General features: G+C 27.2%; 2 protein-coding genes and 1 long non-coding RNA gene across 3 annotated transcripts; all 3 read left to right on the forward strand.

The window, feature by feature from the left end:
• The first annotated feature begins 838 nt into the window (after window positions 1-838).
• On the forward strand, window positions 839-4,709 carry LOC114943523 (G protein-coupled receptor Mth2-like). The gene is made up of 6 exons (XM_085490302.1): window positions 839-1,881; window positions 1,913-2,103; window positions 2,602-2,680; window positions 3,290-3,486; window positions 3,563-3,728; window positions 4,352-4,709. Exons 1-6 carry the CDS (start codon window positions 971-973, stop codon window positions 4,596-4,598), a joined length of 1,791 nt encoding a protein of 596 aa, XP_085346428.1. The 5' UTR covers window positions 839-970; the 3' UTR covers window positions 4,599-4,709.
• A 4,641-nt stretch (window positions 4,710-9,350) lies between these two features.
• LOC146724705 (uncharacterized) lies at window positions 9,351-11,667 on the forward strand. The gene is made up of 4 exons (XR_014926548.1): window positions 9,351-9,416; window positions 10,372-10,563; window positions 10,639-10,804; window positions 11,309-11,667. It is a non-coding gene; the product is annotated as an uncharacterized LOC146724705 (long non-coding RNA).
• Window positions 11,668-14,250: 2,583 nt separating this feature from the next.
• LOC114943519 (G protein-coupled receptor Mth2-like) lies at window positions 14,251-18,521 on the forward strand. Its single transcript, XM_085490252.1, has 5 exons — window positions 14,251-15,823; window positions 16,330-16,408; window positions 17,018-17,214; window positions 17,291-17,456; window positions 18,098-18,521. The coding sequence occupies exons 1-5, from the start codon at window positions 15,256-15,258 to the stop codon at window positions 18,342-18,344; spliced, it is 1,257 nt and encodes a 418-aa protein (XP_085346378.1). The 5' UTR covers window positions 14,251-15,255; the 3' UTR covers window positions 18,345-18,521.
• The last annotated feature ends 4,735 nt before the right edge of the window (window positions 18,522-23,256 follow it).

Raw genomic sequence — 23,256 nt, forward strand, 5'->3', positions numbered from 1 at the left:
CGTTTGCAAACAACAAGAAATCTAAAAAAATTTGCGCAACAATCTTAAGAGATGATCGTAATCTCATTATCTCATTGTCAGAATCTCATTAATTTGTTGGAATATTAGCTAATTCTTTAATTATTACGACACTTAGCATTAAAAATTCAAATTTAACAAAGAAACAAAAAACAAAAATCTGCAAGCATATTAACCATTTTGTAGTCTCATTTTTTATTTATCAATTTCAAATTGTCATTATTTATATTTTAATTTTATATTTTTGTAATTTTATACAATTAGATGCAACATTATGTCTAACATATGCGCACAACGAGAATCGAGACAGTCAATCACGGAAAAACGACAACAGTGTCAATAAAATGCATTTTTTAAAAGGGCGGATTCCATGCTGGATTGATCAAACTAACGTCAGAAGTTCCAACATATGTTCTTTGGTTTTCTTGCATAATTAAAAATAATAAATGTATACATGATTCTATAATAGTAAACAAAACTGTGTGTGTGTGTGTTTCCTTGCAAAGTTATCCACAACTCGTCATGCTCGGTAGTTCCATTTCCTCTCTTGCACAGACACGTATTAACTTATGCAATATTGTCTTCTTTCAAGAAAGAAACGTCAAAGTCGAATACAGTGATACATTATATATATTTTACTAAATTAGTGTGATAATTAAAAATTAACAGTGGAATTGTCTACATTTCCAGTGTTAGTATAAAATCAGATCAACATTTTGAAAATTTTATAAAAAAAAAACAAAAAAAAAAGATTATTCAATTCGATTATATGTGTACATAACGCACTTGACACATATCTTTCATTTACTAAATACAAAAGCTATTGTAGGCACAAAATAAATATACATTTTTTAATTATTGAAAATTAAAATTTATATGAGAAATAATGAATGTAGCAATAAGTTTGATTGATTTCTCTATCTAATTTCTGTAGTGAATCCTTTGTGAAATAATGTTTGTACAAAATTTCGCGGTTCTGTGTTGTGAGCTTTTTCTCCTCATCATTTCGTCATCGAAATCTCAGCAAAATTACACCAACGACGAAAATGAAGGTCCTAATTTGACAGTACGATACGAGATATATGCAGATTCTACAACAATTTATAGCGACGAGATAAAACCACTGCGATATGATTTGTATGAAAGGTTTACCGACGATACGCAATATAATGAAATGGAATATAAATTAAGCACTATTTCCACGAATATCGATCGCGAAGATGTTGATTCGATACTACATAAATTAAGAAGGCGTTTTGCCCACAATCAAAAAAATGATGACAAAATATTGAAACACTCTCACAACAATTCGACAAATGTCAATCATAAAGAAAACTCTACGTCACAGAAGGTTTATGAAAATTTGATTGAAAAGAATTATTCCATGCCGAATAAAATCTTTGAAAATTCCACTAAAAATAGTTATAAAAGTAACATCGTCCCATACAAAACTTGTCATAATATAACTTGTATTCAGTTCTGCTGTCCTCTTGGCAATATCATGAGATGGAATGACACCACATGTATTCCACAAGAAATGGAATATGTTTTTCCGGATGTGTATGAATACACAAACGATTCAACGCACAACGAAAGTGGGCGAGTGAACGAATTCTTTCAGTTAACCGTCTACAATAAGTGCTTAGAATCGGAATGTTACCTGGTACCCGACGGTCATCACTACGATTATAAAATTTTTGCCAATGGTTCTTTTTATGTACCTTATTATGTAACATTATTTAAATCGACATCATATTGCCTCGGCGTCATCTTGGAAAAAGGGCGTAAATTTGAAGCAATTTTCAGTTCAGAACAGTTCGCGGAACTTGAAAGGAACGCTTACAAGTACACGCCTGAACACAGTTAAATAACTCATATATTAAATATATTCCAGCTTGCTATTAGTGTGCATATTATTTTTGGTGGCAGTATTTCTAGTGTATTCTATATTGCCAGAACTCCGAAATGAACACGGCTTCATGTTGCGCAATTACAGTGCAGTTATATCCATCGGATTGATGCTTGATATTGTGAGACTTTCAACAGTTAAAGAGGATGTTTTATATCCCGTCTGTATTACAATGGGTATAGTATATCTAACAATAAATTACATAAATATATAAAATCAATGCAAAGAACATATTTGTAAAGCATAATGTATATCCGTATATTAGTATATATAACTTCTCCATTATTTAAATATATATATCGCTTGTTAAAATACAACTGTCAATAATGAATTAAACTAAATATTAATGCATTTAATTTATAACTAACCTAAGTTAGCCTCTACATATATATAATTATATACATACATATATATATATATATATATATATATATAAAATTTGCGTTTTAGAATATTGCAGTGTTACGTCTGAAAATATTATTTAATTTAATATCGGTAGTATCAGTATTCATAATATTAAATAAATATTGTTATAAACTATTGGTGCAGAATGTAGTAAATCTGTTTTAAAGTGAAGAATAAAAAACGTCAAAGTTTCGATTATTTCCATTTTCACGCGCGCTTAGTGATGAAAATATTTATTATTGTAACCTTCATTTATATTTATTTTTCAGCCTTTTTATCATATTTTTGTTATATATCGGGTTACTTCTGGTTAAGTATTATGAGCTTCAATATGTGGTGGACATTCAGGTAAATAGCCAAATATTTTATATTTTACTTTAGTTCTTAGCTCCTGATTTTAATTTGTCTTTACATAATTGTTTTATAGTATGAAATATTTCAAAAATTTTGTCAAGATAACGTAAATTTTTTGGAATTAGAAATGGCATATATTAGATAATAATAAACATTATATATTTAATTTATAAAATATTTATAAAATATTACAACAAAATCTAATTTACAATAATAAAACAAACTTTTCTGGAAAATTTTTTTCCATTTTACAAGCTTGATATATATATTGCGTTAATCTTTTTTATGTATAATAAAGTAATACAAAATAATTTTTTAACCTAAATATATATTTTGCCCCTAAAAACCTAATAAAAATTTAAATTATCTTTGTCTGTAGAATATCTATGTAAATATATAATAGTTTCTAAATGATATACAATGTTATATTTCTCATCATAATTGAGTGTCACATGTCGTATTATATAAATAAACTTTTATAATTATGTAGAATGGGTTTTCAAAAAAGCTTCGATCAAAGTCAAATATTAACATTTTACATTGAGATTTCTTTTATATCTACACTTATATAATTAAATATAATATATACCTAAATTTTTGCAGAAGATTCTCTTCGTTAAAAAGAAGCAGCAGCCAATCAGAAAAAAAAAAGTTGGTATATTATGCTATTTTTGCGTACGGATGTCCGTTTGTACTTGCTATTGTTTGTGTCATCGTTGTGGATTATGTTTCCGAGTATTTACCATATATTTTGAGACCAGATTTCAATAAGGGGCATTGCTGGTACTCTGTCATGATTCGTACGTCTCAAATAACTTTATTAAATGCTACGCTTTTTAAAAATATGTAATAGTATATGAGATATCATACTTACAGATTGGGAAGCACTTACATTGTATTATTACTGGATAAAAATTGTCTGTACTATTAGTAGCATTTGCTTATCCATCTCTGCGGCAAGAAACATTAAACGCTGCGAAAAGGATACAAACTTCAGTCTAACAGATTCGGAAAACAAGCAATTTAATGACAATAAGAAATGGTGTGTATTCTCACATTTTGCGTCACTCTGTGATAATTTTTTATTATGTTAATGAGGTTTCTGCAGATATATTTTTGTCAATATCTCTGCCGACATCACACACTTGCTTGATTCGCATTCCTGGTAAAAGGGGGAGAAAATTATAATTGCAAAAAATATATATATATTAAGAGTTTAACACGGCTCTGTAATATAAATATAAATTTAACATATAATACAGGCAATAAGAGCCCAATCGCAAATGACAGTGCGTTATTCTAAACAAAACTAAGTTTTATATATATATATATATATATATTTTACTGTGCTCATATTTTTCTTTTTTATATCTCATATTGTGTAATAAATTTATAAGAGAAAAAAAACATTTATTTCTGTAACTTGCATTGAGTCTTTTTTAAAAAATCTGTAATGCTCGAAATGTCGTAAGGAAAGAGTATAAACAAATATATATTAATTACATTAAAAAATTACATTTTTGAAGTATTTCTATAAATTTTTTTTTATTTCCCCCTTTTAAGAATTGCAATTGGTTCCATCATTTTTTAACTTAATAATTTGGTAGATAGAATTTATTATTTTTATTGAAAAATGACCAAGTATTAATATATACTTGTTTGCAGGTTAAATCTATATATAAAGTTATTTACCATGTTGTTTATCATTATGGGTATAAATTGCTTTATGCATACAATTTCAAGGTTGTTTTTACCAGGACAATTATATAAATATGGTTATTACATTGAACTTGTTAGATTCTTGTTAGTAATAGGACAAAATTACTGCATGTTTATCATATTTGTATGGAAGAGGAAAATCAAGTTGATGTTACTGAAACGATTCGGATTCAAGACGAATGCATCGACTTGAATACCACTTTTGAGGAATACATGCAGGAAAAGTCAATTTTTTGCGGAAAAGAAACATATTACACGAAAAATTTGTTTAATGGGATTGAATTTAAATGTTGTCAATGTGTAAACAAAAGAGTTTTATAAAATCAACAATTAATTATTAATCGCAATTTAATATAATCTTATATATAAAATTAAAAGTAAATTTACAATTTATATTTACAATTTAAATTTATATTTTACGTAATGTATAGGTTTCTTCGAAAGATTTCATATCAAATTGCTCATGGAAAATTTGTCTTGTGGTGCATATAATTAAGTCAAATTAATGGAATTACTAGAATTAAATTTTGTAAACATTTTTCTTCAAAAAATATTTTTATATGAAATTTATACGCAATATATAGTGCTATATTATTATAAAAAATAATTCTGATTGAAATAAAAATATGTTATATATTTATAAATATAAGTATATAAAGAAAAATTAAAATTTGTTTTAAACTGCTGACAGGTCCAAACAAATAAATTACGAATATTTTCAATTGCGACTGTTATGTGTAATTATTGTTTGGTTCTTATTGTTTAAAAAAATGCAATTTTTTGTAAATAGGTGTTTAGTGTAAATAAGCTACGTCAAAAACGCGTTATTTCATATATACATATACACACACATTTGATGCTAAGAACATTTTATAATAATATACTATGCACTTAAAAATAAATTCTCAAATTTGAATATAAATATTTCTGCATTATAAAATGCAAAATATCTAATAGTATTTATGTATATAAAATATTTGATATGTAAGAAACAACTATAAATTTATGTTATAAGTTTAAAAATGTAACATAACTTGCACATGAAATACTAAATTAAGAAGAAAAGTGTCGCTTTGTATTTGTACAACAAATTTCAATTTAACACGTACGACTATTATTGCCGATCATATGCAATGAAGGAAAAACATATTTAATTTTTAATAAATCAAATTTCAAGCAAATATAAGTATATGTTCGCTAAACAAGTCAAAAGAGCGATGTCGTTACCTCAATTATTGCAATAAGTATTTTTTTCGCTGTAATTGAATAATTGTGATCGAGGCACGCATTTGCTGATACACTGTCAAAATTTCTTAGGAAAATTATCTTAATTGATGACTCACGCATAATTATTTAATTGTAGCGCTAAATTCATTTTCGCAATAACCAACATCGCGTTCGGCTTTGTCAGTCTACATATTTATATTTGTTTCATATTAGAGCCGAATATATTTCCTAATTGTTATTAAATTTCAAGCATTACAGGAACACTACTAGAAATGTTCTTAATCTTTACTTTTAGTTTTTCTACGTAATTATCACTTACAAGGGCAACACCAGACATCGTTCTCTTCGATTTGGCCGGATCTAAAATATGTTGTATATGTTTACACTAATTCATAGTAAAAAAACACAACCCAACTCTCAAGCATTTTTGAAAAAATGTAACTCCTTTAATCTTACGTAAAAATAAAACCAAAAAAAATTTTTTTAGAAAAAGGTAAAAGGGCGCCTAATCAACGATATGTAAAAAAGCGTAATAAAAAAAACAGTATATGTTTCAAATATTGCGTAAACTTGTGTTGTCAAATTAATACTTCTAAAAAAATAATGAAATCAAAAAGTTGCGCCAAACAAAAATATATTCCAAAAAATTAAAAATCAAAAATTTATGCAAAAATTAAAAATAATAAAAATTAAAAAAGTAAAAAATTTTAGTTAAAAAAACTTGACGCTACTTTTCAAAATTGCTGGCATGTATCTTATCTGTAATACATTTTAGAGTAACAAATAATTAATTTACTGTAATAAAATTATAATACATATTATTTTTTTTAAATTGCTTGCATCAATAAGCGTGATTTTATACTAGCTTATCTATATATGATGATTCGATGATGACAGAACTTGGTAAACGTGTTTTCCTTCCCGAAGCAGAATGTATGTATATCTGTGAGAGGAAAATCTATATCTATCATTTAAACATGAGAAGTATATTATTCGACGTATTATTGTCAATAATTATGAAGCGTAATAATTATATATCGCACACACAATTATCGGAAAGCGTTTGCAAACATAAAATTCTATAATTTGCGCAACGATTTGATAAGATGGTCGTAATCTTATAATCTCATAGTCAGAATCTCATTAGTTTGTTGCAATATCAGCTTACTTTATTCACTGCAACACTTAACACAGAAAATTCAAATTAAAGAAGAACAGAAAACAGAAATTTGCAAGCATATTAATCATTCTATATCCTTATATTATGCTTATCAATTTTAAATTGTCATTATTAATATTCTAATATTATATTTTTGTAATACAATTAAAATTAAATACATTCAAAATAAAATACATAAAAATTAAATACACAAAATTAAATACATAAAATGTAACTCATTCAAAATTATGTCTAACTTATGCGCACAGCGTGAATCAGGACTGCCAATTACCATCACGGAAAAGCTTCAACAATGTCTATTACATGCTCTTTTTAGAAGCGCCGATTTTCTGCTGGATTGATCAAACTAATGTCAAAAGATTCAGCATACCCGCGCTGTTTTTCTTGTATATTTAAAAGTTATAAGTGTATAATTTTATAATAGTAGACAAGACTGTGTATGTGCGCGCGCGTGCGCGGGAGTGTGTGTGTGGGTGTGTGTGTGTGCGTGCGTGTGTGTGTGTGTATTTGTCGTAAAGTTATCCACCACTCGTCATCCTCAGTAGTTTTATGTCCTCTCTCGTACAAGCACGTATTACTTATGCAATATTCTCTGTTTTCAAGAAAAAAACGTCAAAGCCGAATATAGTGATACATTATATTTTACTAAATCTAATGTGATAATTAAAAATTAATCGCGTAATCGTCTACATTGTAATCGTTGATACTGTTAGAATAAAATCAGATCAAAATAGAAGAGATAATTTAATTTTATTATATGTGTGTATTACGCACATATCTTTCAACCAATTAATACAAAAACTAAATTAGGCACAAAATTAATATAGATTCTTTTAATTATTGAAAACTAAAATTTGTATGAGGAATAATGAATGTACCAATAGGTTTTGATTGATTTCACTATTAATTTCTCTAGTGTATATCTTTTTGTGAAATAATGTTTGTAAAAAATTTCGCGTTTCTGTGTTGCGGGCTTTTTTTCTTCATTATTTCTTCATCGAAACCTCAGTAAAATTATACCAACAACGAAGACAAAGGTCGTAATTTGACAGTGCGATACGAGATATATGCGGATTCTACAACAATTTATAGTGACAAGATAAAATCACTCCGATATAATTTTTATGAAAGGTTTACCGACAATATGCAACATAATGAAATGGAATATACATTTAGCACTATTTCCACAAATATCGATCGCAAGGATGAAGATTCGATATCACATAATCTAAGAAGGCGTTCTGCTCACAATCATGAGAATGATGACAAAATATTGATATCCTCTCATATCAATTCGACAAATGTCAATCATAAAAATAACTCTACGTCACAGAAGGTTTATAAAAACCTGCTTGAAATGAATGATTCTATGTCAAATAAAGTCTTTAAAAATTCCACTAAGAATAGTTATAAAAGTAACATCGTCCCAAACGATACTTGCCATAATATTACTTGCATTCAGTTCTGCTGTCCCTTTAGCTATAGCATGAGGGTAAATGACGGCCATTGCATTCCAAATTTAAATATGAAACCTGTTTTTCCGAATGTGTACGAATACACGAACGATTCAACGCAGAACAAACTAAGCGAGTAGACGAATTCTTTAAGTTAGCCGTTCACGATCCGTGCTTGAAAACGCGACGTTACATGGTATACAAGGGTAAATATGATTATAAGATTTTTGCCAATGGTTCTATTTATTTACCTCCTTATAAAACAATATTTAAATCGATATATTCGACATCATATTGCTTCGCCGTCTTCTTGGAAAGGGGGAATAGGTTTGAAGTGGCTTTCTGTTCAGAACCTTTAATTGAAAATGTCAGGAAATATTTGAACATACCTAAGTATGGTTCGATAACTCATGTGATATATATATATATATTCCAGCTTGAATTTAGTGTGTATATTATTTTTGGTAGCAATACTTCTAGTGTATTCTATATTGCCAGAACTCAGAAATGAACACGGCTTCATGTTGCGCAATTACTGTGCAATTTTATCTATTTACTTCATGATTGATGTTGTGAGTTTTATCTATTTGGAAAAGGATCTGTCATATTCCGTCTGTACGACAATTGGTACAGTATATGTAACGATAAATTACATAAATATATAAAATCAATGCAGAACATATTTGTCAAGCATAATGTATATCCGCATATTAGTATATCTTCTTCATTATTTGAATATATATAACACTTTTAAAATACAACTGCCAATAATGATTTAAACTATAATTAATGCATTTTAATTATATCTAATCTGAGTTCGCCCAAACATATATGCATATATATAATTTTGAGTTTTTGAATTATGCAGTGCTATATCTTGAAATATTATTTAATTTAATATCGGTAGTATCAATATTCATAATGATAAATATATATTGTTATAAACTTTTAAATGTAATAAATTTGTTTTAAAATAAAGAATCAATAACGAAACTTTCGGTTTTTTCCATTTTAACGCGCACGATAAAATTGATATTTATTATTGTAGCTTTTATATACATTAATTTTCAGACTCTTTGCAATATTGGTGTATTATGTCAGCTTACTTCTGGCTAAGTATCATGAGCTTTAATATGTGGCGGACATTCAGGTAAATAGTATTTTATATTGTACTTTAATTTTTAGCTTCTGATTTTAATTTGTCTTTACATAATTTTTTTATAATATTAAATAAACTAAAAATTTTGAGAGATAACGTAAATATATATATATACAGGTGTCCCATAATTCGCGAATCACCTTTCATGGGCAGATAGAGCGTGTTAAACTAAATAGAAAATTCATGTATCATTTTGCGATATTTGGAATATTTATTGAGTTATTTATTAAAATATCTAAACGAATAAGCAGGTAGAAAGCATTATTTAATCGAGAGGCGGCGTCATGCAGCAAGCGGCGAATACCAATGTAGTGGCGCCGAAAAGTAAGATGATACTTTTGATACTAAGCGGCATATAACAAATAAGTCATCCGACATGCACACCGAGTCTGGCCTACCGCTTTCTACCCGCTCATTCGTTTAGATATTTTAGTTAATAATTCATTAATTATTGCGAATATCGTAAAATGATACAGGACTTTTCTATTCAGTTTAACACGCTCTATCTGCCCATGAAAGGTGATTCGCGAATTATGAGACACCCTGTATATATATATATATATATATATTGAATATGATAATAGCGTATATTAGATAATAAATATTATATATTTAATTTATAAAATATTTATAAATATTACAACGTAATCTAATTCGCAGTAATAAAATAAACTTTTCTAAAATATTATTCTTCCATTTTACAAACTTGATATTTATATCGCGTCGATCTTTTTTTCTTATAAATAAAATAGAGCAATAACTAATAAATTTTTAACATAAATACATTTTGCACCTGTGAAGACTAAATAAAAATTTCAATTATCTGTGTCTATAGAATAATTATGTAATTCTATAATAGTTTCTAAATGTTATACCATGTAAACCCTTTAAAAAAGGATTTCTTTTATCTACACTTATTTAGTTAAATATGACATATAAATTGTAGAGAATTCCCTTCGTTGCAAAGGAACGTTAGACGATCAGGAAAAAAAGTTGGTGTATTATGCTCTTTTTGTGTACGGATGTCCATTTGTACTTGTTACTATTTGTTTCATCGTTGTGAATTTTTTTTCCGAGTATATACCTAAAATTTTGGAACTAGGAATTACATTAGGATTTTGCTGGGACACTAATAAACGTACGTTTCAGATAATTTTATTAAAGCTACGCATTTTAAAAGTATGTAACAGTATATGAGATATCATCCTTACAGATTTGGAAACGTTTATATGTGGCTTTTCCTGTATCATTACTGTCTGCATTTTTAGTAGCATTTTCTTATCCATATCTGCGGCACGGAACATCAAACGCTACGAAAAGGATGCAAACCTTCGTCTAATAGATTCGGAAAGCAGGCAGTATAATGAAAATAAGAAATGGTGAGTAATCTTTCATTTTTGCATCACTCTGTGATAAACTTTTATTCTATGTTAGTGAGATTTCTGTAGATATATTTTTGTAAATATCTCTGCCGACAACATCACATACTCGCTTAATTCGCATTCCAGATGAAAGAAAGATATGATTTTTTCAAAGCAATACATTTTAACAGTGCTCATTCATGTTTTTTTTGTTATCTTCTTTTTCTATTGTGTAATAACATAATCTATAAGAGAAAAAAACATTTATGTATGTAATTTGCATTGGTTCTTTTCGAAAATGTTTGTAATTCTCGAAATGTCATAAAGAGTGAAAATAAACGAATATATATCTATTACACATAAAAAAAATAACATTTTTGATGTTTTTCTTTAAATAACTTTTTCTCATTTCCCCCTATTGAAGAAATGTAATTGGTTCTATCATTTTTTATTTTAATAATTTGATAGATCGAATTTGTTATTTTTATAGAATAATAACTAAATATTAATATTTGTTTGCAGGTTAAATTTATATATGAAGTTATTTATCGTATTGTTTATTCTTATGGGTATACATTTGTCTACGTTTATGATTACATGGTTCTTAATTACAATGCATATACAAGATCATTCTGCTGTTAATTATGTTACTCAGTTGTTAAATGTAGCACAGTGTTTCTTCACCTTTATCTTATTTGTATGGAAGAAGAAAATCAAGTTAATGTTATTGAAACGATTCGGATTTAGGACGAATGCATCGACTTGAATACCACATTTGAGAAATCTATGCAGAAAAAGTTGAACTCTTGCAAAAAAAAACTGTAATGGTTTAAAATTAGTAAACATTTTTCTTCAAAAAATAATTATTTATTAAAGCTATACAATATATTGTGCTATATTATTATAAAGAAAATATTTGATTTAAATAAAAACATATTATATATTTATAAATATATGTATGTATGTAAAGAGAAATTAAATTTGTTTCAACTGATGACATAATCTATACAAATAAATTACGAATATTCCCAAGCGCGATTGTGTTAAATATATTTATTGTTTAAAAATTGTATTTTTTTCTAATGGGATTTAGTGTGAATGAGCCATGTCTAAAGCGTGTTTACACACACACATACACATTTGATGCTAAGATAATTTTATTATAATATTATGCACTTGAGAATATATAAATTTCCAAATTTGTACATAAATAATATTTCTGCATTATAAAATGCAGAATATTTAATAGTAAATATGTATAAAAATATATTTGATATTTAAGAAACAATTATAAATTTATGATGTAAGTTTAAAATATAATATGATGTGCACATAAAATAATAAATTAAGGAGAATTGTTTTGTTTTACATTTTTACAATAATTTAAATTTCTCATGTACGATGACTATTGTCCATTACATAAAGTAAAGATTATAAAAACATATTTAATTTTCAAAAAATTTAAATTTCAAAAATATGTAAATATGTTGGTCGAACGCGATATCGTTGCGTCGATTATAGTAAAAAGCATTTTTTTTTGCTTTAATTGAATAATTGTGAACAAGGCACGAATTTGCTGGTACACTGTCAAGACTTCTTAGGAATTGTATCTCAATTGATGGCTCACGCACAATCATTTAATTGTATCGCTAAATTGATTTTCGCAACCCACATCGCGTTTGGCTTTGTCAGTTTATATGTATATATATTTTTTTCATATTGAGAGCCGAATATAATTCTTAATTGTTAATAAATTTTAAGCATTACAGAAAAACTACCAGAAATGTTCTTTGTCATTTCTTTTAGTTTTTCTACGTAATTATCACTTACAAGAGAACACCCGACATTATTTCCTCCGATTTGACTGAATCTGAAATATGTTGTAGTCTTATCTTTACACTAATTTATGGTATAATAATCACATTAGTTTAACAACAAATACAGTGCAATTAAACATCATAAAATCCTCAAGCGGTAATTCAATATTAACCAAGTATTCCATTGACAACATTATATACAAATACATTTTTTAATATCATCTGCATATATGAAACACGTGGATATTAAGTATTAATTATGAAGATTTCGTCTAGTATATAACTATTGACTCGCCGTTTTATTGTATTGGTTTTTTATTATGTTTAATTAATATGATTGATAAGACGCAAGTGAGCGCTCGAAACGTCTCATCTATGTAATAAATAATAGAAATTTCATGATTTAAACATATCTTTGTATTATTGTCATCTAATAACCGCTCGTCTAAAACACCTTATTTACCTATTGTTTATTTATTAATATATTAAGATCTTATGTTCATATTTATTTATAATAATATGACTCAACACTCAAGCATTCATGAAAAAGTGATCCATTAATCTTACGTAGAAATGGATCTAAAAAAGATCTTTTTTTAGAAAAAAGTAAAAAAGCACCAAATTCAAAATAGTATAATAGAAAAAACAGTATGTTTCAAAGTACTGTAAACTTATGTTGTAAAATTAATATTTCTAAAAAAATATTGTAATCAGAAATTAGAAATTAATACAAAATAAAATATATAAAATATTTTAGTTAAAAATCTTGGCGATATACTTTCAAAATTGCTGCGATGTATTCTATTTGTAATATATCTTAGAGTAACAAATAATTCATTTACTGCTATAAAATTTTAATATATAATAAATATTTTTGTAATTGCTTGCATTAAGTGTGATTTTACACTAGCTTTTTTATATTATATACGATATTTTATATTGTATACGATGATTCGACGATAATAGTACTCGCTGAACGTATTTTCTTTTTTGAAGCAGAATGTGCATGTATTTCTGTGAGAAGAAAATCTACATCTATCATTAAATATATGCAAAGTATATTTTTCAACGTATTCAGCAATTATGAAGCATAATAATTATACATCGCATACACAATTATAGAAAAGCATTTACAAACAACAAGAAATCTAAAAAAATTTGCGCAACAATCTTAAGAGATGATCGTAATCTCATTATCTCATTATCAGAATCTCATTAATTTGTTTGAATATCAGCTAATTCTTTAATCATTGCAACACTTAGCATTGAAAATTCAAATTTAACAAAGAAACAGAAAACAAAAATCTGCAAGCATATTAACCATTTTGTAGTCTCATTTTTTATTTATCAATTTCAAATTGTCATTATTTATATTCTAATTTTATATTTTTGTAATTTTATACAATTAGATTCAACATTATGTCTAACATATGCGCACAACGAGAATCGAGACAGTCAATCGCAGAAAAACGATAACAGTGTCAATAAAATGCATTTTTTAAAAGGGCGGATTCCATGCTGGATTGATCAAACTAACGTCAGAAGTTCCAACATATGTTCTTTGGTTTTCTTGCATAATTAAGAATAATAGATGTATACATGATTCTATAATAGTAAACAAAACTGTGTGTGTGTGTTTCCTTGCAAAGTTATCCACAACTCGTCATGCTCGGTAGTTTCATTTCCTCTCTCGCACAGACACGTATTAACTTATGCAATATTGTCTTCTTTCAAGAAAGAAACGTCATAGTCGAATACAGTGATACATTATATATATTTTACTAAATTAATGTGATAATTAAAAATTAACAGTGCAATCGTCTACATTTACAGTGTTAGTATAAAATCAGATCAACATTTTGAAAATTTTATAAAAAAAAACAAAAAAAAGAGATTATTCAATTCGATTATATGTGTACATTACGCACTTGACACATATCTTTCATTTACTAAATACAAAAGCTATAGTAGGCACAAAATAAATATACATTTTTAATTATTGAAAATTAAAATTTATATGAGAAATAATGAATGTAGCAATAAGTTTGATTGATTTCTCTATCTAATTTCTGTAGTGAATTCTTTGTGAAATAATGTTTGTACAAAATTTCGCGGTTCTGTGTTGTGAGCTTTTTCTCCTCATCATTTCGTCATCGAAATCTCAGCAAAATTACACCAACGACGAAAATGAAGGTCATAATTTGACAGTACGATACGAGATATATGCAGATTCTACAACAATTTATAGCGACGAGATAAAACCACCGCGATATGATTTGTATGAAAGGTTTACCGACGATACGCAATATAATGAAATGGAATATAAATTTAGCACTATTTCCACAAATATCGATCGCGAAGATGTTGATTCGATACTACATAAATTAAAAAAGCGTTCTGCCCACAATCAAAAAAATGATGACAAAATATTGAAACACTCTCACAACAATTCGACAAATGTCAATCATAAAGAAAACTCTACGTCACAGAAGGTTTATGAAAATTTGATTGAAAAGAATTATTCCATGCCGAATAAAATCTTTGAAAATTCCACTAAGAATAGTTATGAAAGTAACATCGTCCCATACAAAACTTGTCATAATATAACTTGTATTCAGTTTTGCTGTCCTCTTGGCAATATCATGAGAGGGAATGACACTAAATGTATTCCAGAAGAAATGGAATATGTTTTTCCGGATGTGTATGAATACACAAACGCACAACGAAAGTGGGCGAGTGAACGAATTCTTTCAGTTAACCGTCTACAATAAGTGCTTAGAATCGGAATGTTGGCTGGTACCCGACGGTCATCACTACGATTATAAAATTTTTGCCAATGGTTCTTTTTATGTACCTTATTATGAAACATTATTTAAATCGACATCATATTGCCTCGGCGTCATCTTGGAAAGAGGGCGTAAATTTGAAGCGATTTTCAATTCAGAACAGCAGGCGGAACTTGAAAGGAACGCTTACAAGTACACGCCTGAGCACAGTTGGATAATTCATATATTAAATATATATTCCAGCTTGCTATTAGTGTGCATATTATTTTTGGTGGCAGTATTTCTAGTGTATTCTATATTGCCAGAACTCCGAAATGAACACGGCTTCATGTTGCGCAATTACAGTGCAGTTATATCCATCGGATTGATGCTTGATATTGTGAGACTTTCAACAGTTAAAGAGGATGTTTTATATCCCGTCTGTATTACAATGGGTATAGTATATCTAACAATAAATTACATAAATATATAAAATCAATGCAAAGAACATATTTGTAAGCATTAATGTATATCCGCATATTAGTATATATAACTTCTTCATTATTTAAATATATATATCGCTTGTTAAAATACAACTGTCAATAATGAATTAAACTAAATATTAATGCATTTAATTTATAACTAACCTGAGTTAGCCTCTACATATATATAAATATGTACATACATATATATATATATATATATATATATATATATATATAAAACTTGCGTTTTAGAATATTGCAGTGTTACGTCTGGAAATATTATTTAATTTAATATCGGTAGTATCAGTATTCATAATAATAAATAAATATTGTTATAAAATATTGGTGCAGAATGTAGTAAATCTGTTTTAAAGTGAAGAATAAAAAACGTCAAAGTTTCGATTATTTCCATTTTCACGCGCGCTTAGTGATGAAAATATTTATTATTGTAACCTTCATTTATATTTATTTTTCAGCCTTTTTAACATATTTTTGTTATATATCGGGTTACTTCTGGCTAAGTATTATGAGCTTCAATATGTGGTGGACATTCAGGTAAATAGCCAAATATTTTATATTTTACTTTAGTTCTTAGCTCCTGATTTTAATTTGTTTTTACATAATTGTTTTATAGTATGAAATATATCAAAAATTTTGTCAAGATAACGTAAATTTTTTGGAATTAGAAATGGTATATATTAGATAATAATAAACATTATATATTTAATTTATAAAATATTTATAAAATATTACAACAAAATCTAATTCACAATAATAAAACAAACTTTTCTGGAAAATTTTTTTCCATTATACAAGCTTGATATATATATTGCGTTAATCTTTTTTATGTATAATAAAGTAATGCAAAATAATTTTTTAACATAAATATATATTTTGCCCCTAAAAACCTAATAAAAATTTAAATTATCTTTATCTGTACAATATCTATGTAAATATATAATAGTTTCTAAATGATATACAATGTTATATTTCTCATCATAATTGAGTGTCACATGTCCATTTATATAAATAAACTTTTATAATTATGTAAAATGGGTTTTCGAGAAAGCTTCGATCAAAGTCAAATATTAACATTTTACATTGAGATTTCTTTTATATCTACACTTATATAATTAAATATAATATATACCTAAATTTTTGCAGAAGATTCTCTTCGTTAAAAAGAAGCAGCAGCCAATCAGAAAAAAAAAAGTTGGTATATTATGCTATTTTTGCGTACGGATGTCCGTTTGTACTTGCTATTGTTTGTGTCATCGTTGTGGATTATGTTTCCGAGTATTTACCATATATTTTGAGACCAGATTTCAATAAAGGGCATTGCTGGTACTTTGTCCAGATTCGTACGTCTCAAATAACTTTATTAAATTCTACGCTTTTTAAAAATATGTAATAGTATATAAGATATCATACTTACAGATTGGGAAGCACTTACATTGTATTATTACTGGATAAAAATTGTCTGTACTATTAGTAGCATTTGCTTATCCATCTCTGCGGTAAGAAACATTAAACACTGCGAAAAGGATACAAACTTCAGTCTAACAGATTCGGAAAACAAGCAATTTAATGACAATAAGAAATGGTGTGTATTCTCACATTTTGCGTCACTCTGTGATAATTTTTTATTATGTTAATGAGATTTCTGCAGATATATTTTTGTCAATATCTCTGCCGACATCACACACTTGCTTGATTCGCATTTCTGGTAAAAGGGGGAGAAAATTGTAATTGCAAAATATATATATGTATATTAAGAGTTTAACAAGGCTCTGTAATATAAATATAAATTTAACATATAATACAGGCAATAAGAGCCCAATCGCGGATGACAGTGCGTTATTCTATACAAAACTAAATTTTATATATATATATATATATATATATATATATATATATTTTACTGTGCTTATATTTTTCTTTTTTATATCTCATATTGTGTAATAAATTTATAAGAAAAAAAAAACATTTATTTCTGTAACTTGCATTGAGTCTTTTTTAAAAAATCTGTAATACTCGAAATGTCGTAAGGAAAGAGTATAAACATATATATATTAATTACATTAAAAAATTACATTTTTGAAGTATTTCTATAAAATTTTTTTTTTATTTCCCCCTTTTAAGAATTGCAATTGGTTCCATCATTTTTTAACTTAATAATTTGGTAGATTGAATTTATTATTTTTATTAAAAAATTACCAAATATTAATATATACTTGTTTGCAGGTTAAATCTATATATACAGTTATTTACCATGTTGTTTATCATTATGGGTATAAATTGCTTTATGCATGCAATTTCAAGGTTTTTTTTACCAGGACAATTATATAAATATGGTTATTACATTGAACTTGTTAGATTCTTGTTAGTTATAGGACAAAATTACTGCATGTTTATCATATTTGTATGGAAGAAGAAAATCAAGTTGATGTTACTGAAACGATTCGGATTCAAAACGAATGCATCGACTTGAATACCAGTTTTGAGGAATCCACGCAGAAAAAGTCAATTTTTTGTGGAAAAGAAACATATTACACAAAAAATATGTTTAATGGGATTGAATTTAAATGTTGTCAATGTGTAAAAAAAACAGTTTTATAAAATCAAAAATCAACAATTAATTATTAATCGCAATTTAATATAATCTTATATATAAAATTAAAAGTAAATTTACAATTTATATTTACAATTTAAATTTATATTTTACGTAATGTATAGGTTTCTTCGAAGGATTTCATATCAAATTGCTCATGGAAAATTTGTCTTATTGGTGCATATAATTAAGTCAAATTAATGGAATTAATAGAATTAAATTTTGTAAACATTTTTCTTCAAAAAATATTTTTATATGAAATTTATACGCAATATATAGTGCTATATTATTATAAAAAATAATTCTGATTGAAATAAAAATATGTTATATATTTATAAATATAAATATATAAAGAAAAATTAAAATTTGTTTTAAACTGCTGACATGGTCCAAACAAATAAATTACGAATATTTTCAATTGCGACTGTTATGTGTAATTATTGTTTGGTTTTTATTGTTTAATAAAATGGAAATTTTTGTAAATAAGTGTTTAGTGTAAATAAGCTATGTCAAAAACGCGTTATTTCATATATACATATACACACACATTTGATGCTAAGAACATTTTATAATAATATATTATGCACTTAAGAATGAATTCTCAAATTTGAATAAAAAAATTTCTGCATTATAAAATGCAAAATATCGAATAGTAATTATGTGTATAAAATATTTGATATGTAAGAAACAACTATAAATTTATGTTATAAGTTTAAAAATGTAACATAACTTGCACATGAAATACTAAATTAAGAAGAAAAGTGTCGCTTTGTATTTCTACAACAAATTTCAATTTAACACGTACGACTATTATTGCCGATCATATGCAATGAAGGAAGAACATATTTAATTTTCAATAAATCAAATTTCAAGCAAATATAAATATATGTTCGCTAAACAAGTCAAAAGAGCGATGTCGTTACCTCAATTATTGCAATAAGTATTTTTTTCGTTGTAATTGAATATTTGTGATCGAGGCACGTAGTTGCTGGTACACTGTCAACATTTTTTATAAAAAGTATCTTAATTGATGACTCACGCATAATTATTTAATTGTAGCGCTAAATTTATTTTCGCAATAACCAACATCGCGTTCGGCTTTGTCAGCCTACATATTTATATTTGTTTCATATTAGAGCCGAATATAATTCATAATTGTTATTAAATTCCAAGCATTACAGGGACATTACCAGAAATGTTCTTAATCTTTACTTTTAGTTTTTCTACGTAATTATCACTTACAAGGGCAACACCAGACATCGTTTTCTCCGATTTGGCCGAATCTGACAATGAAATATGTTGTAGTCCTATCTTCCCACTAATTCATGGTAAAATAATACGATCCAACTTTCAAGCATTCGTAAAAAACAAATAAGTAACCCCGTTAATTTTACGTAAAAATGGGTCTAAAAAAATCTTTTTTATGAAAAGACAAAAAAGTTCAACTCTATGTAAAAAAGTGTATAAGAAAAAACAGTCTGTCTCAAAGTACTGTAAACTTATGTTGTACAATTAAATATCTAAAAAAATAATGATATCAAATAATTGCGCCAAACAAAAGTACATACCAAAAAATTGAAAGTCAAAACTTTATGCAAAAATTAAAATAAAGAGTTTAACAAAAATTAAAAGTTAATACTAAATAAAAAATAAAGAATTATAATTTAAAAGTCTGACACTATTCTTCAAAATTACTGCATGTATTTTATCTGTAATATATCTTAAAATAACAATTAATTAATATATTGCAATAAAACTATAATATATAATAAAATTCATTTTAAATTGCTTGCATCAAGCGTGATTTTATACTAGCGGTATATATGGTGATTTAACGATAATAGAACTCGGTGAACGTGTTTTCCCTGTCGAAACAGAATATATGTATGTATTTCTATAAATAGAAAATTCGCATCTTATCATTAAACATGAGAATTATATTTTTCAATGTCACAATTTTCAGCAATTATGAAGCGTAATATACTTCGCACACAATTATAGAAAAGCGTTTGCAAACAAAAGCAAATTGTAGAAAAATTTGGATATTGATCTCATAAGATGGTCGTTATTTCACTTTGTCTCATTAGTTTGTTGTAATATTAGCTAATACTTTAATCATCATTGTAACACTTAACACTGAAAATACAAATTAAAGGAAAAAATCAGAAAACAAAAATTTGCAAGCACATTAATAATTTTATTTTCATATTTTGTGCTTATCAATTTTAAATTGTCATAATTAATATAGTATTCTAATATATTTTTGTAATACAATTACATTCAAAATTATGTCTAACTTATGCACACAAAGTGAATCGGGACAGCCAATCAGCATCACGGAAATGCAACAACAATATCCATAACATGCCTTTTTTAGAAAGGCTGACAAGTTTTTTAGAACTTTTCCTTGTATATTTAAGAGTTATAGCTGTATAATTTTTATAGTAGTAGACAGATTGTGTGTAGGTTTTCTCGCTAAGTTATCCAAGACTCGTCATCCTTAGTAGTTTCATTTCATCTCTTGTACAGGCACGTATTACTTATGCAATTTTCTCTTCTTTCAAGAACAAATGTTAAAACCGAAGATAGTGATACATTATATGTATTTTATTAAATTTAGTGTGATCATTAAAAATTAACCGCGTAATTACCTACGTTTACAGTGTTAGTATAAAATCGGATCAACATTTCTAAATTTTGTAGAGAAAGACAAAAAGAAAAAGTAAATTAATTCCATTATATGTGTGCATTACGCACTTGACACATAACTTTTATTCAATTAACACAACAGCTAAAACAGAAAATTAATGTAGAATCTTTCAATTTTAAAAAATTAAAATTTATATGAGAAGTAATGCGTATTAACAGGTTTGACTGATTTAATTATCTAATTCCTCTAGTATATCCATTTGTGAAATAATGTTTGTACAAAATTTTACTTTTCTGTGTTGAGGGTTTTTTCTCCTAATCATTTCGTCATCGAAACTTCAGCGAAATCACACCAACAACAAAGACGAAAGTCATAATTCGACAGTACGATACGAGATATATGCGGATTCTGCAACCATTTATAGCGACGAGATAAAACTTATGCGATATGATTTGTATGAAAGGTTCGACAATACGCAACATAACGAAATGGAATATGAATTTAGCACTATTTCCACGAATGTCAACCGTGAGGATGTTGATTCGATACTTTATATACTAAAAAGGCGTTCTGCTCACAATCATGAGAATGATTACAAAATACTGATATCCTCTCACGTCAATTCGACAAATGTCAATCATAAAGAAAACTCTACGTCACAGAAGGTTTATGAAAACTTGCTTGAAAAGAATAATTCCATGCTGAATAAAGTCTTTGAAAATTCCACTAAGTATAGTAATAAAAGTAACATCGTTCCATACAAAACTTGTCATAATATTACTTGCATTCATTTCTGCTGTTCTCTTGGCAGTGTCATGACACGCCATTGACACTGTTATGCGCTCAACTGTGTTTCGTTTTTGACGGTAAATTTTACGAACAGGTTTTCGGTTCTCCTATGGGGTCTCCTTTGTCTCCAATTTTGTCTGACATGATTATGTACGATTTGGAATCATATTGTTTGCGTCAATTGGATTTCGAACCCTCTTGTTATTTTAGATACGTCGATGATATTTTTTCAATTATTCCGAAAGGAAAAATAGAGGATATGCTTGGGATTTTCAATGGTTATCACACTCGACTTAAATTTACATCTGAATTAGAGAACAATTTTTCTCTGAGTTTTTTAGACACGAAAGTTATACGTATTGATGGCTGATTAACGACTAATTGGTTCCGTAAACCTACATTTTCAGGTCGATATATAAATTTTCTATCGAGTCATCCGATGAGATATAAACTCAGTGTCATCACAAGCCTAGTAGATAGAGCTATTTTACTCGCTGACCCTATGTTTCACGAAGAAAACATTAATATAGTCAGAAGAATTCTTCGTAATAATTGTTACCCGTTAGCTGTTATAAACAAAAATATTAACAAAAGACTTAGGGCGATTAAATTTGGCGGTAATCTTAGCTCATGCAACCGAAATAAATTTGATGCGCGAACTTGTATGGTGTTGCCTTACATTAGAGATTTGAGCGAGAATATTACGCGTTGCATGAATAAAAATAAAATTGATGTAGTATATACCGTTTCAAAAAAATTAGATACACTGATAAAAAGAGGAAAAGATAGGATAGACAACTTAAAAAGAACCGATGTCGTGTATAAAATTGAATGTGCGAATTGTGATTCTACGTATATTAGACAGACAAGGAGACATTTAGAAACGCGCATCAAAGAACATCGAAATAATATAAAAAAAAACACTACATTGTATTCAGTTGTTAGTTTGCATCGGACTTGCAACAATCATGAGTTCCGTTGGGATTCTCCGGTGATCTTGCATCAAGAAAAACAAACAAAAAAAAAGAGAAATTGCAGAAATGTTTTATATAAAAAAACAAAGTAAAAGCATTAATTTACAGAAAGATACGGAGAATTTTAGTGGGATTTATGATCGTGTTCTTGACGCTATTTAAATTATTTTTATTTTTACTTATTTATTTATTTATTTAACTTTGTTATGAGGTTTTAGATTGCGAAAGACACATTAATTTGCCTCGATTTTTTTAACGCGTATTGACTAAGATTCTTGCTAACTGTTAACATCTATTTATTTCGTGCTTACTTCTGTCAATTTTACATTGTTCATTAAAACAATGGTGAATGTTGTCGGAGGTATGCAGTGAATTTGAT

This window comes from Nylanderia fulva, unplaced genomic scaffold (assembly GCF_048542155.1).
Source record: "Nylanderia fulva isolate GAGA-0341 unplaced genomic scaffold, ASM4854215v1 Scaffold12, whole genome shotgun sequence".
Lineage (NCBI taxonomy): Eukaryota > Metazoa > Arthropoda > Insecta > Hymenoptera > Formicidae > Nylanderia > Nylanderia fulva.

What these genes read in the sequence shown, in the direction of transcription:
- LOC114943523 (XM_085490302.1), top strand. Translation starts at nt 971, where the DNA reads ATGTTTGTACAAAATTTCGCGGTTCTGTGTTGTGAGCTTTTTCTCCTC. An exon ending in AAGTACACGCCTGAACACAG is followed by an intron (nt 1,882 to 1,912) that starts TTAAATAACTCA and finishes AATATATTCCAG; the next exon opens with CTTGCTATTAGTGTGCATAT. An exon ending in AATATGTGGTGGACATTCAG is followed by an intron (nt 2,681 to 3,289) that starts GTAAATAGCCAA and finishes AAATTTTTGCAG; the next exon opens with AAGATTCTCTTCGTTAAAAA.
- LOC114943519 (XM_085490252.1), top strand. Translation starts at nt 15,256, where the DNA reads ATGACACTAAATGTATTCCAGAAGAAATGGAATATGTTTTTCCGGATG. An exon ending in TCCCGTCTGTATTACAATGG is followed by an intron (nt 15,824 to 16,329) that starts GTATAGTATATC and finishes TTTATTTTTCAG; the next exon opens with CCTTTTTAACATATTTTTGT. An exon ending in TTTAATGACAATAAGAAATG is followed by an intron (nt 17,457 to 18,097) that starts GTGTGTATTCTC and finishes ACTTGTTTGCAG; the next exon opens with GTTAAATCTATATATACAGT.